The following is a 14,632-nucleotide window of genomic DNA, read 5'->3' as shown; positions in this document are numbered from 1 at the left end:
GAAATGTTGCATTTGTGATACACCCTGGCTTAGGGCCATGGGAAATATTGAACAACTGTCGAATTTAGACAACATCCTGTGGCGGAGAGAAAAAACGGGAGCTACAAAGATGCGACGGGACGGCTATTTGTGGTCGGCGAGTGCCTCGAAAATAGCGAGAGTTTTAAGTTTCAATATAAGCCCCCCACTCTGAGCTCGAGCTTTCTGTGAATGAGGCCTGGGTTCCTATCACACCCAACCCCAGCGCTGATTTTAGAACACAGGTGTTGACCTTAGCGGAGCGGCTTGTGCTTGCAGCAGAGGAAAATGAACCCCTGAGCTTGGCCCGTTTGCCTCTGCAGTAATGGTAATCACTGTATGGTCACACAGATGCTTCCAAAACTGTCATATAAGGATCTCCGTGATCTATGTGATCGATGAGAAGAACAGATCTGATACTTGTGGATGAAAGGTTTATGATGGCTGACAAAAATGTGTTTGATCGGATTTTCTTTCCCCTTCCTGCTTATATTACATTCAGTGTTGTTTTGTAAGTGTCATGGCGGCAGGATGGTCACCTTGTGGCCGTCAGAGAATTTATTGCTTGTTTTTATGGTGCCACAAGAGCACCCATATAACCGAGTCGCACTCCTCACATGTCTTTGGCTGTACTTCATTATCGTTACAGTTTACCAAAGGGTTTACCACATTTGGTTGACCGTGACGCAGAGTGATTTGTCTTGAGGCTACCTCACAAAGGTCATCGTCTCAAGTCATCATGTCGTCACATAAAGATCGTGAGCGGTTACTAAATACTTTGACAGTCATTTTTTCCTACGCTGTAAATGATACAATGAAACCAGAGTGAAGCGCGAAAACCAAACTGGGATGAAACTCAACCTTAGCTTCAGCTGTGACTTGTGGGCTGCTGTAACTGCTGTTCTGACTGTACCCCCCAAAACCTAATAAAAACACGCCCATCGTGCAGTTGCTTCCTTGTTTCTCTGTATCCCTCTCTTTCTCCCTTTTTTCCTCTAAAAGGGAGCCATTGACATTCGGTGTAAAATAGAGGCAGGGTGGTGTGGGGTGGGGGGGGGGGGGGGGCTGAACAGAGGAACGGCAGGGGTGTAGGGTGTCTCGAGCCCAGTGCGAACAGCTGAGAGGTGTGATTTCACAGGCTGGCTCCCCCTGTCAGGGTCCTGATTGGGCCGGACAGGAGGCGCAGGAGAGGCCCGGGCTTCTAAAGGACACCAACAGGTGGGAGGCCGCTTTGGAGGGGGGCGCTCCTGGCGGGATAGAAAAGGCCGACCTGCAAGGCCTGTTGGGAGCACAATCCACCGGGCCAGATATGGAGGAGGATGGCTGATCGCAGGATAGCTGAGGCGAAGAGAGCAGAAGGGGCAGGATGAAGTGGGGGAATGGTTCTCAGGGAGCAGAGGGATAGTCTGAGATGAGTTTTGGCTTTTGAAGGGTGTAAAGGGCAGTTTAAAGGAATAAGGTTGGTCTGAGAGGTTGGTTGGTCTTTTCTGTGTGTTTTTGGTCACAGTGCTCCTTTTTAATCTCTGCAGCAACTTTTTGTGGGTACCTTTTTTTTCCATATTGGCAAATGTAAAAGGTTTATATTTGACAAATGGGCAATACAGTGACATGGTTTTTATTGACTCATAAGTCTTCCAGATACAGGCGCTGCAGACTATTTCGTCCTACAGTTTCCTTGATTTGCAGCACAATGTGAGTAAAATCAGGCGTCAAACCAGTTGTCAGATGTCTTCTGTAACTTTAACGATAGATGCAACAGCCTGACACCTCTGTCAGGGGGGAAGCTGAGGTGTGATACAGGAAAGAATCAGGAAATTCTCATCACGGTCGTATCAAAGAAGAAGGGGCTCGTCTTTCTGATGGCCATTTGGTTTGGAGCTGGTTGACATAGCCGTGGTTAGTTTATCAAGGAAGTCACCATAAGACAGTGTAGGAGAAGCGTGTTGAACCCAGTGTGGCCTCAAGCTGCTCAGCAAAGAAAACCCACAAGAGGAGACGCAACAGAACTCAGTTAAGGTGAGTAACAAATATTTTCAATGCATTTTCTAATATGATTCCTTTTTAACATTGATTTCTTATTGTTTCTGTTCTTTAAAAAGGACATTATCTCACAGTTGTTTGGATCAACATGACTTGGCATGGCACAATGTTTAGAAAATAGCACAGATTGTGACCTTTGTGTCAGAATGTGCCTCACCCTCCAGAGTTATTTATCACAAGGGAGTTAAGCATCATCACATTGGCATTGCCCATCAAATAGCTGCATGGGCTGGTATTTAGCAGTATTAGTACTTATTGAAAAGGAAAAACAATGTAGTTAACTTTCTTTCTTTTAGTCTCAGAAGGCCCTGCTTTTTGCTTGTATTAGACAGGAACAGAAGGAAAATAAATCTCAAATAAGCCACAATTTCAACAGCAATTCAACTTGAAATTTCCCCATCTGTCAAACTAAACTTTACATTTTTATGGCGCAGATGACCGTGCTTCTTTAGCCCCATCCTTCCTGCTCGCTCTGTCACAGTTAACCATTGTTAAGCCGGTTGTTCCTGCTACTCTGCAACTGCGACTATGAAAGGGTGCTTTGTGTCAAAGGAGCGGGGAATCCAGTTGTTGCCCCTTGCGAGGACATGCTTCCTTATATGCCCATATTAATACACCACTTATGGAATGTAAGGAAGTGTGTGGTTTCAAGGGGTCTTGAGCGCCAACCACACTGGGAAGAAGAGACACACTGAGCCCTTTTTTGTTTTACTTAAAGACTATTTTTAAAATGTAATGACAGTTATAAAAGATGGAGCTTCGTTCATGCATGATTGTCTGAGTGTGCCTTTGTCTGTTTTATGAGGTGGGGGGAGGGGGGGGGGGGTGGATGTCAGGGTTCATGAGCATGTGTGGTTATGTGTGGCAGGACGACAGGTGAAAGGCCTGTTCCCCCTCTCCTTCAGCTCAGGCACATGCACAGTTAGTATTACCCCTCAGTGTTGATGATCGGGTCTCAGTGACTTCTTGAAAAAAAATTCCTGTCCTTCCCCAACGGCGGACAGTCACGGAGGATTGACAGACCACAGCTGTCACCCGTTATAGCAAAGGGGGAGGGGAGGGAGGGCAGAGATGTGGAGCTGTCACTGAGAGTGAAGGTTTGCTCCTGCAGGGCTGGGATTTGGAAATGGGGCTATGTCACCGGCTGTCAGGGTTCCCAAACCTCTAAATAGGAACTATCTGCTTGGTTACATGACGGCAGTTTGTTTCTGTGTTGTAACTATGCAGGATGTGTCAGTAAAGACTCAGTGATGATATTATTTCTCTCTCTCTCTGTGTTTCATCAGGTAAGGCTGAAGAGGACATGATCGCCTAATAGCTCGCAGATGATGTCCACCTTTTATTTCCACTTTTTCTCCTCCCTGATTTCCTTCTTTTTCCATGTCCTCTACCCGGGTAGCCTTCCCTCTCCTCCCTCCTCCATGCATGCCTCGTCCTGCTCTCACTGGCTCTGCGTCTTGCAGCTGAAGCAACACGCCTTGCTGTGGCTGGTCAAACGGAACCAAGTCAGGTGTTTCTGTGAGGTTTGGTCCCCTTCAACCAGCTACTGCGTCGTGAATTCAGTCAGCGTGGAATCAAAGACAGAGTGGCGTTGTGGTGCATGCTGCATACTTTAGAGGTGGTAGTCTGTTAATAATGATAGCTTATTTATTTTCTTCAGTCATTTTGTGTTGGTTGTTTTCCTGTTTTGCAATTGATGTTTGAAAAAGTAAATAAAAGATTGTTGACAACATACAGTGGTGAATAAAAATGATTCTTAATGTTCAAAGTTTCAAAAACATTTAATAATTGTAAAATACAGATTCATAGAGTCTGTTTTCTTTATACCATTTTAAACTGTATGTGTGTAGAGTTTTGATTGTTTTGATTGTTTTTGAGAATGGTAAAAAATGTGTAACCCCCCCCCCCCCCCAAAAAAAAAAAATATAATTGGTGACTGTAACAACAACAACAACAATAATAATAATAATAAATAATTTAATAACGAGTTTTGTCCACCCTGTTTTCCATTCATAGAATCATTTTTTGAGATGATTTGATTTTCCTCCAGTATATTCCAAAAGGCAGGAGAAAACAATTGATTTGAGAGTGCTGTAAATGAAATTGCTCAACAGATCATTTACTTAATTTTTGTCACAAACAAGTAAGCAAACAAGCAAAAAATAAAAACAATCGCTTGACTGATAAATGCTGTGTGACTAGCCACGTACAGCAGTATAAAGCCTTTTTCAGATATGCTCCTCATTACATTAATGTGATATAGGAATTTGGACAATAAATGCACACACAAAAAAAATGTCATTATCTGCCCTGAATCTCCTATAACAAATGTTTCATCCTCTTTTATTTATTTGTGTGATTCCTTTTTATTTATTTATGTAAATCTCTTAGGTCAAATTACATATCAGTTCAGAGTCTGACAATGCACCCTGAGTCTTTACCAGATGGCTCAGAACCACGGGCTGCCTCCATGATTCAAACAATGATAAGAATCATGTTAACTGGAATTTTGGAAGGTCAAGAAGACAGTAGGTATCTGTTTAAAGGAGCAAAATTATAGAACTATCTCCCAACTGAATTGAAAATGCAACACAATTTTCACTTTTTAAATAGAGGCATTAAACTATGGCTGATACCCCTGTAGACCTGCCTGTATAGGGTAAATCAATGAATAATCAGAATCAAAGGGATTCAAGGGAAATATAAAATCAAAATGATTCCTAGGCTATACTGTAGTGGATTTTTATAAAATAAACGCCATGCAATGCACCGTTATTTACCGATGAATGAATAAATATTATGAGTTGTGTAGAAACTTACAAACAAATATATAAGTTGAGTAAAGTGAGCATAAATTATCTATTGATTGTTAAGATAAGATAAGATAAGATAAAATAATCCTTTATTAGTCCCGCAGCGGGGAAATTTACAGGATTACAGCAGCATAGGTTATAGTGCAAACAAGAGACATAGTAAAAGAAAAGCAAGATAAAAAAACCCAAGTGTTATAAATAAGCAATAAAAACAGTAAAGAATCCACAATAACTGAAATATTATATATACAGACAGAAAACTATTATAACTATAATTGCACAGTGTATTTGTATTGCACAGGTTTTTAGTGTCATGTGTCATTAACATGTTAAACATAAACATAATAACTGTAACAAGGTTACAAATGTGTGTAGATGCTGTCATTTAAGGTGAAATATACAGTACCAGTCAAAAGTTTGGACACACCTTCTCATTCAACTACTTTGAAGAATCTAAAATATAAAACATATTCTGGTTTGTTGAGCATTTGTTTGTTTACCACATAATTCCATATGTGTTCCTTCATAGTTTGGATGTCTTCAATATTAATCTACAATGTAGAAAAAAATAAAAAGAAAAATAAAGAAAAACCATTGAATGAGAAGGTGTGTCCAAACTTTTGACTGGTACTGTATAAGTTGAGAAAGTGAGCATAAATCAAAACTCACCTCTTCAAAACTGCTTTTAATGTCTGACTAATGCTGTGTTTTAAGTTTTAAGTTTTTAGTGTTTAGCTTTTATATGCTGTTTTTAAATGTCTGTAAAGCGTCTTTGAGTACTCTGAAAAGCGCTCTAGAAATAAAATGTATTATTATTATTATTATTATTATTATTATTATTATTATTATTATTATTATTATTATTATTATTAAATTCTCTATCGATTGTTAAACATAAACACAATAACTGCAACAAGGTCTGGTCATTGTGAGCAGACATTTGTTACAAAAGTGTGTAGATGCTGTCATTTAAGGTGAAATATACAATTACACCTTACAACCAACAACCCTTTACAACAAAATAACCAATGATAATAAATATCCTGTCATTGTACAGGAGCCGCCTCTAAGATTTAAAAGGCGGTAGCAGTATCGCGTTTAGCCACCAGGGGGCGATACGCGTTTCCCGGGTCGGTAGTTTCTGCAGCAGCAGCAGCAGAGGAAGTTAAGCAGCATCGTAAACATGGCTGACAGTGGAGTGACAGGTGAGTTCAGGAGAGTGTAACAGCTGGACTTTAATACGGTCTACGGGTATTTTGATAACGTAGCGGTGGGCGCAGCCACGAGCACGTCTCGCACATGTAGGCTGTGTTTTGTGTTTTTATTAGTTTGGCTTGTAGCGGAGTTATTTTCCCACAAAGCTAACGCTGCTAACGTTAGCATGCCGCTGCGCTAGACAGGAGGTGGTCGTGTTATTGCATCATTTTTTAAATGGTTTCTTTTAACGAGCAGAATAAGTGAAACTGTGACTGTTTTCTTTAGCATGATGCATCTTATCTTATCTTATCTTATCTTAAACCTAGACAGTTCAATGGCATTCTGTACAGCCAGCTAACAGCATCACCAGAACTGAAGGACTGGTGTGTAATGAGGGCTGCTCAGTCATTACATGAAACACACTTACAGAGGTGTGAGATGCATGCATGCAATCATTTACACATCCATTGGTTGTTTCACAGATGGACTCTGCAGTATAGATGACATTCAACGAGTAAAGGTTAGTGTGTTCTTGAGTTTTGCCACAGTCTCCTATAAGGCAATAAATAACCTATTGGGCCCAACACTAATGTTTTCTCTCTCGACGTGTTTGCTCAACAGTCTGAAGGCAGAGAGCTGACCAAAGAGGAGAAGCAGCGGCTGAGGAAAGAGAAGAAACAGCATAAGAAAGGCAAAGAGAAAAAAGATGACAAGGCTCCACATGAAGGTGAAAAGAAGAAGAAGAAAGAAGAGAAGCCTGTCAGTTCAGCTGCCCAGCCTCCAACGCAACCCTCACAGAAAGGTGCATATTGATCGGACAGTCACAATCATTCTATCTGTGATATTTACCAATAAAAGTGAGATCCATTACTGTGAGTGATCTTTACCCTGACCCTGCTGTGTCTCGCTACCTTCAGTAGTGCCCGCGGCTGCTCCGGTTCCTGTGCCTGCCTCAGAATCGCCTGCCCCGGCAGAAAAGCCGGCTAAGAGTAAAGCAGACCTGAAGGCTGAGAGGAGAGCTCGGCAAGACGCTGAGAGGGCCTCAAAGCAGGGCAAGAAGGGAGACGTGGGGCAGCCGGCCGCCACGGGGAAACCTAAAGCACCGCCGAGTGAGCTGCAGCCAGGTACTGTAGAAGCCAGAAGGCCAGCATGAGTAGTGACAATCTGAAGTTATACATTATATACTGTGGAGAAAGTCACACTTTTTATGTGTGTTTCCAGTGGTGAAGAGGCTCCCAGAACATGTCCAAGTGGACAACCCGGACGTTTTAAGGAAACTGGCAAAGAAATTGGAAAGACAACAGGTTAGCTACTTTATTTTGTCCAAAAATGGAATGCTTTGTCTGATCCAGCACAGCTTGCCCTGACGTAATGAGCTCGCACTGCCAGTCACAAACTTAGGACCATCTTTTTTATTAGCCTTTTTGGTTAATTCTCACGCACTAAAACTGCTGTCTAACTTCATTGTAAATACCTGTTGCAAATAACATACTATATAATTTGTTTTGTTGACTATATGTGCTGGAGCAGCATATTTCTCTGGCCACTTACAAGCATAACCTTAAGTTGCAGTGTTTATTAATCATGTTTGTCACTCGCTGCAGCCTCACATAACCATGAGTTATAACAGCATGTGATCATACCTAACATTTCTTTCAGACACCAGGGTGCAATGCTGCTACAAATGTCAAGGTCTGACTTTCCTAAATATGTGTGCCATTGACATCCGTCTAGTTTTGTTTGCTAACATGTAATTGTTATCGTACTTCAGCACCACTCAGTAAATGGAACAGTTGAGAATGCAAACTCATTTTTCGGTCCATTGAGACGGAGGTGGTTTGTCGGTGGTTTGTGTTCGTTTGAAGAGTTGGTAACATGTTAAATGTATCGTTTTGTTCTTTGTGTGCTTACCGACGACACTGAGCTGTTTGCTGTGCAGGTCTGTGGTTGTACTCCATACTTCTCTGTATTTGGAGAGCATTTACAACAAAAATATACATCATATAAATAAGGTTTCCTGTGTTGCCAAAGGTAAACGTGAACAAGTCTCACTAAATGTTATGTGACAGTAGCCTTTGACTAGTAATACAGGATTTTTTAGTTCTATAGGAACATTTAATTCTCCTTGTGATCCATTGAACTTAACTGATAATTTACGTCTATGTGTGATTTCACTGTGTGTTTCCTTCATGATCTCAGTATTAACCACTGAATTACTGGGTATTGATGGCAGTGGACTCGAATCTGCTTTATTTCAGATCCCACTCCGGTCGGACTACGGCTACAAAGTCAGCCTGTTTTCTCATCTCCACCAGTACAGTCGCAAAGCCCCTCTAACACAGCAACTTGGGTAAACTGACAGTATACCATTTAATCTTCATTTCTTAAAATAATCTTAAATCCCTTTTATTGTTATTGACGGGTTTTGTCTGTTGCAGCATTCCCTCCACAGTGATTCACCCTGCTATTGTTCGCCTGGGTCTCCAGTATTCACAGGGCATTGTGGCCGGATCCAACGCTCGCTCTGTCGCCCTGCTGCATGCCTTCAAACAGGTACGAAGCTCTATTAGGTCTGACTGCATAACCATCCTATTTTCCTTTCCATCTTGACTGCAATTTCTTCAGAAATTTATTTTATTTATGTTAGATTGAAACATATTTTTTTCTATTGCGAATAGATTTAAAGTCAACAAACTAAAGCATTGTTTTTTTTCCCCCGCTTCAGGTAATAAGAGACTATACTACGCCTCCAAATGAGGAGCTATCTAGAGACTTGGTCAACAAGCTGAAACCTTATATCAGGTATAAAACAAGTGTTTCAATTTTACTCATGCATCATCACTAGTTTAGTTTTACTAACCAGCATTTCATTACGGTTTTCCTCATGTGTCACTCCATGAAATTCTTTTTACATTTCACTGTTCAACATATAAAAAATTCTTCTTCTGTCTTATTTTTCTTGCAGTTTTCTGAATCAATGTCGCCCTCTGTCAGCCAGCATGGGTAATGCAATCAAATACATCAAGAAAGAGATCTCCAATATTCCTAGTCAATGCAAAGAAGAAGAGGTATTGTCACACTTTTTCTTCTCAGAATTTAACCCGAGATCATAAACTTAACTTGTTGTATATTCCATAGATACAATAGACTTCATATTTCTGATATACAGTCTCTATCTCTTCCCCCCTCATGAATTCTCTCTTTCTCTGTTCAGGCAAAGCGCAAACTGCTGCGCTGTATCGAGGACTACATTAATGAGAAGATCATCCTTGCTGCTAAAGCTATTGCCAAGTACTCCATAGAAAAGATCAGTGATGGAGATGTCATCCTAGTTTATGGATGGTAAGCGTCTTAAAGCTGACTTGCGTGTGTATGTTTTAGTTTCAGTGGTAGAATCTTCACAGTTCCCTGTTTCCAAGCACCACTTTATTGTTTGTCATGCAAAACAAAACACAACACTCATGTATCCAGACCTAAAGTCCTGCTTTTAAACCCCTCTTATCACTTTATCGTACTATTTCTTGCCTCGCCTATTAAACTCCCACCTTCTTTCTAAATATTCTAACATAAACCACCATCTATACTTTCATCCATGCTCAGCTCGTCACTGGTCAACCACATCCTCTGCGAGGCCTTTGAGAAGAACAGGAAGTTCCGTGTGATCGTGGTGGATAGCAGGCCTCGACTGGAGGGCCGGGAGGCCCTGAGGCGCCTTGTCCAGAGAGGCATCAGCTGCACCTACGTCCTTATCTCGGCTGTCTCCTACATCCTTCCAGAGGTACATTCACACATTCGAGCCCTTAGTAGATAGAGCAAGGCGTTTATATTTACCCAAAGAGTAGCCAAAGCCAGTATTTCTTTTCTTTTTTTTTTGTGTTTATATCATAATGTCTTGATCTTGGACCTCCATAGGTATCAAAGGTGTTCCTTGGTGCTCACGCTCTGCTGGCCAACGGTTACGTCATGTCTCGCGTGGGGACGTCACAGATAGCCTTGGTGGCCAAAGCCTTTAACGTGCCTGTGCTGGTGTGTTGTGAGACCTACAAGTTTTGTGAGAGGGTGCAGACTGATTCCTTCGTGTCCAATGAACTAGGTACGGGAAAAAAAAAATAGTCAGTTGGCTGGTTGGTTTTGTCGAGTTCTTCCATAAATATATAACTTTAAGTCCTGCTTTTTGCTCAATTTGACCTGTGTATCGATTTAAATTCCAGATGACCCTGATGACCTCATTGTGACCCGTAAAGGGAAGACCCAACTAGAGCACTGGCAGGAAGTTACCTCACTTGGCCTGCTCAACCTCGTGTATGACGTAACGCCGCCCGACTTCGTGGACATAGTCATCACAGATCTGGGAATGATCCCGTGCACCTCGGTCCCTGTGGTGCTTCGAGTGAAAAACGTGGACCAGTGAACGACCTCCTGCTCTCACCAGTCAGAGCGCAGAGGCTGTTTCTGTGTGTGTGTGTTCTTTGATGGGGGAGTTTGTGAGCTTGAATGCTTGCACACAACACAATATCGTGCTTTGAGCATGCAATAAATATATATCTGAAAAGGCATAAACATTTTTAAACGGAGTCTATGTGTGTTTTTATGGAAGGATTGGATAATTACAGAGATTTGTTTCTCTGTGGGTGAGGAAGGTAGTTCTGTCTTCATTTAAATATTGGGTATAGGCAAGATGTTTTATTAGATCCATGTTGTGACTGTTTCTTTATAACAGAACCTTTAATTGCCTGATTTAGAGCAGAACAATTCAACTGTGGTTCACAACACGCATCCGTTGTCAACCACAGCATGTGATTTAAATCAGAAAGAAATGGAGCCTAATTTTACTCGGAGCTGCAGTACAATATCTCGAGCAATAAAATTCCTCTGACTAGTTTTAAACGACCGGATCAATTGGACAAGATTAAGAGGGAGACATAAACTAGGTAGTAAAACAATTTTTTTGGCAAAGGATGTCAGTTTATTGTTATGTCCACAAAGTCAACAAATGATGCTCACATGCTTCAAATCTCATTTGATTTGCAACATCTTATCCACAGCTACCCACCGTTTCCTTTACAGTAGCCATTTATTAGAAAATGCTCTTGGTTACTAAACCATAGCAATATATTTATTGTTTTTAATATGTCATAAGAAACCTAAATCTTATTTTGTAGAGGTATCCGAACCACTTCCCAATCCACGTTGACAGTTTTTTTTTTCCTCATGTGACTAGTGAGCACATTTTAGCAGATGAGGTAAGTGAAACTCACTTGATTCCTCTTGTAGACGAAACATACAAAATGTAGTAAAAGCAAAAACTAAATAACATTCTGAAGTCCTCTAGTTAAACACAATGTCTTACTTTTTAATATACTTTTATATACAGAAAATCTTGATGGTTCACATCACAATTCATAAAGTGAACCGGACTTGTTTTTCGCTCTGACTAAAGTACATGTTCACCATGCAATAAACAATTTGCCAAATTCTACAGATGCCCTAAAATGTGCATATGGACATGTAGTTCCATTGTGTTAACTCACTTATACAGTGTAGGTTTGGCACAATTAACAGCAAGCGAATCCTCAGCATTTTTCTCACACACAATCACTTTGTTGATATTTTGTGTCAGTCAACTACATTTAAAAATAGAGTCATAATTGTAACAGTTGTATTATTGTCAAAAATGTAAATACAATTTAAAACTTCAAGCAACACGTTGAAATTAATTATCTCTCTAAAATTGCCCCAAAAAATTGCCAGTTTTTAAAATGTACCCTGATAAAATAAAGAAATATAAAACCTAATATTTAAAAAAAAAAATAGCCTGTTGTCACCACTGGCTTAGTGTCATCATTTTCCCTTTCAGTTTCAGCTCAGTATATCATTGCAGATAAAGGATTCGATTGCAGTTCAGCGTCACAGTGACTTGACCTTACGTCTCTGCGTGACCCACAGCAGGAACGAGATCACAACCATAAACACCCCAAGAGGCCCAAACACCAGGAGAACAGGAAACTCCCCCTATTGACAATGAAAATAAAAACACAACTTTAAATAATCAAAAAGATTCACATGCACTTATGTTGAACTTGATAATGAAATACAGAATCTGGATGATTAAAACAAAGCTGCTTGCAGAACTGACCTCTCGAAGACACTTGTATCCATGAAAGTTGTGCTCACAGCTGCACTCAAAGAAGCTGGGGCCATAAGGGGCGCAGATGGAGTTCTCTGGGCAGTTAATGGCTGAGGATGGTTAATAATTATCAAATGAACAGTTGTCAAATATTACCAGAAGGCTACTACAGTTTTATATCTGCTGTGTCACAATTGAAGAGTATCAGGTGGGAACTTACACAGCTGTCCGGTCTGGTTGCACATATCCCTCTGGCCTTCACAAAGGCGATTTCCCTCTTTGAACTCCACCTTTTCCCAAGAAGCGTTGCCCCCTGGACAAACTATGTCTTGTGGCAAAATCCTACAGAAACACATAAAAGGACTTTTTAAAGAAAAAATGCCATATACTCATGAGCAGCTGTCATAGTTCAGTTTTTGCAACAGAATACTTACATGTAATTTAACTCAATAAATCCTTGAAATGCCGTGTCGCTGATGTTGACAATGGGATTGAGGGAGAGGTCTCTGCAAAGCAACATTTTTAAAGTTAAAAGGGGCAACGACAAATGGTTCCATATGGATATTGATGAAGTGCTCTAATTGTGTACTTGTGTGGGGTTAATCTAAATTTGCTCTATTTATTTCTTTCTGTTGTAAGAGATCTTCTCTCCTAAGAGTAGTTGAAGAGTTTAGGTCCTTGCAAGTAGGAGAGAAAGTTTTTATTTGGTGCTGGGAATAGAAACTTTCACCTAACAAACTTATCAACACTAACAAACATTCGGAGGAATCGCCCACGTACTTCTCGAGTGCAGCAGTCTACAACAATTTATCATGTGGAACTAACATATACTGTGGTGATGAGCTCAGGTCTTCTACTTTGCCTTAAAAATAACCTCACAGAGTCACTGAGGGAGGGTCTAGATATATTTAGCCTATACCCTATACTGTGTGTTATGTAAAAACCTATGAAACTGTAGTTACTATACATACATCATTAATGCTGTTGACGCTCCATGAAGATCCTCCACGTGAGTTAGTGAACAATTGGACAGATCCAACCTGATACAAACAAAAAAACTTGTTAAAACAAATTCATTATTAACATTTCACTTTTAAAAGTTTCAGCAACACACAGATTGTCATAGGTATGACACCGGGACCAAAAAATGGATCATAAACACTCCTAGTTATCAAATTGACAAAGATAAACAAATACAAACAATTACAGCTAGGAATATCTAAAGATAATATGAGTATCTTATAAAAAAATACATTAACTTTTTTGCCTAGTCACTTATTATTATTATTATTTAATTTATAATAGTGTTCTATAATATCAATAATTTGCTTTCGACACAACTTCTTATGCACAGGCCATTTGTCAAGGTGTACTAAAATGTAATAAATATTTCTGATAGACATTGAAGGCGACATTAAACTCCTACCCGATGATGCGTTCAGGGTCGCTTGTGTTGTCATTTTTCAAGCAGCATCGCCCGTCTATCCGACCAGCGGATGAGGAGCAGAACCGGCCCACTGCGGTGCCGTTCAGGACTGCGCCACTGCAGAGCTCACATACCTGCCAATTACAAATCATTACAGAAAATACAGATAACTTACTGAACATCCACCAAAACTATCTGTTTTCCAATAGATATAATGTGTCATTTACTTATTACAGTCCACAGATGTTATGTTGCAGAATATAAGTCTTACCTGCAGCTCGTTCAGTTGATAACTTGCATAAAAACATAAATTCAGAATCAAAACAAGCAGTACAGGTTTAAGCTGGCTGCACCCAGCTTTCATTTTCAACGACTGAAGTCATATGACCTTACTGTAGCGCACACGTGACAGGAAGCTGCTCCAACATTTTATCTACAAGTCTAACTCGATTTTGCGCTGCAATTACGCATACACTCAATTTTTGTTGCGCATTTTATTTCATAGTATCTGATTATGTAATCAATAAAAAAAACACACAGCGCGTGGACACATACAATAAGCATCCAGTTTGTTTTTGTCTGCAGAATAAACCCCCAAAAATATTCATAAATAATTAATGTTGCAGCCAATCAAAGCCTTAATTTCATGTTTTTATGCAATCAATGGATTCCTTTGGTAAAACCTAAGATGCATTCTCATTTATACTCTACTTATGACAAAAGCACATCCAGTATCTTGTAATAATATCGTCCTATTTCACTACATTTCTAGAATTGTTTACAAAATCTAGACGATTTTTTTTTTTTTTTTTTTTCGATTTCGACTGTCACTTTGGGTTGGAACAAATCAAGTGGGGATTTTAAGTTAGATGATTTTACAAGCTAAATTTCTTTTGAAAAAACATCATATTGACAAATTCATGTTATGATATTACACACTTATATAATTTAATCTAAAACGTGTGATGGAAATTAAGCCTGTTTTCCCTTTTTTTCTTACCCTCGAATAGT

General features: G+C 40.0%; 2 protein-coding genes across 4 annotated transcripts; one reads left to right on the top strand and one right to left on the bottom strand.

Moving 5' to 3' along the window:
* Positions 1-5,989: 5,989 nt before the first annotated feature.
* eif2b4 (eukaryotic translation initiation factor 2B, subunit 4 delta) lies at positions 5,990-10,635 on the top strand. Of its 2 annotated transcripts, none has more exons than XM_054618617.1 (13): positions 5,990-6,076; positions 6,551-6,588; positions 6,690-6,870; positions 6,989-7,192; positions 7,290-7,372; positions 8,327-8,418; positions 8,507-8,621; positions 8,794-8,870; positions 9,034-9,136; positions 9,283-9,410; positions 9,669-9,846; positions 9,981-10,161; positions 10,280-10,635. In XM_054618617.1, exons 1-13 carry the CDS (start codon positions 6,055-6,057, stop codon positions 10,477-10,479), a joined length of 1,602 nt encoding a protein of 533 aa, XP_054474592.1. In that variant the 5' UTR covers positions 5,990-6,054; the 3' UTR covers positions 10,480-10,635. The 2 variants fall into 2 exon arrangements, with proteins under 2 accessions (XP_054474592.1, XP_054474591.1); XM_054618616.1 differs by having other exon boundaries at positions 6,986-7,192.
* Positions 10,636-11,400: 765 nt separating this feature from the next.
* atraid (all-trans retinoic acid-induced differentiation factor) lies at positions 11,401-14,087 on the bottom strand. Of its 2 annotated transcripts, none has more exons than XM_054618701.1 (7): positions 13,893-14,087; positions 13,622-13,755; positions 13,167-13,235; positions 12,630-12,701; positions 12,416-12,558; positions 12,205-12,305; positions 11,401-12,080 (listed from the first exon to the last, which is right to left on the bottom strand). In XM_054618701.1, the coding sequence occupies exons 1-7, from the start codon at positions 13,983-13,985 to the stop codon at positions 11,976-11,978; spliced, it is 717 nt and encodes a 238-aa protein (XP_054474676.1). In that variant the 5' UTR covers positions 13,986-14,087; the 3' UTR covers positions 11,401-11,975. The 2 variants fall into 2 exon arrangements, with proteins under 2 accessions (XP_054474676.1, XP_054474678.1); XM_054618703.1 differs by having other exon boundaries at positions 12,416-12,537; positions 13,893-14,080.
* Positions 14,088-14,632: the final 545 nt, after the last annotated feature.

The sequence above is a fragment of the Anoplopoma fimbria genome, chromosome 18, assembly GCF_027596085.1.
Source record: "Anoplopoma fimbria isolate UVic2021 breed Golden Eagle Sablefish chromosome 18, Afim_UVic_2022, whole genome shotgun sequence".
Classification (NCBI taxonomy): Eukaryota; Metazoa; Chordata; class Actinopteri; order Perciformes; family Anoplopomatidae; genus Anoplopoma; species Anoplopoma fimbria.
Note: the sequence above shows the minus strand (reverse complement) of the source record. Positions and strands in the feature narration are given on the sequence as shown.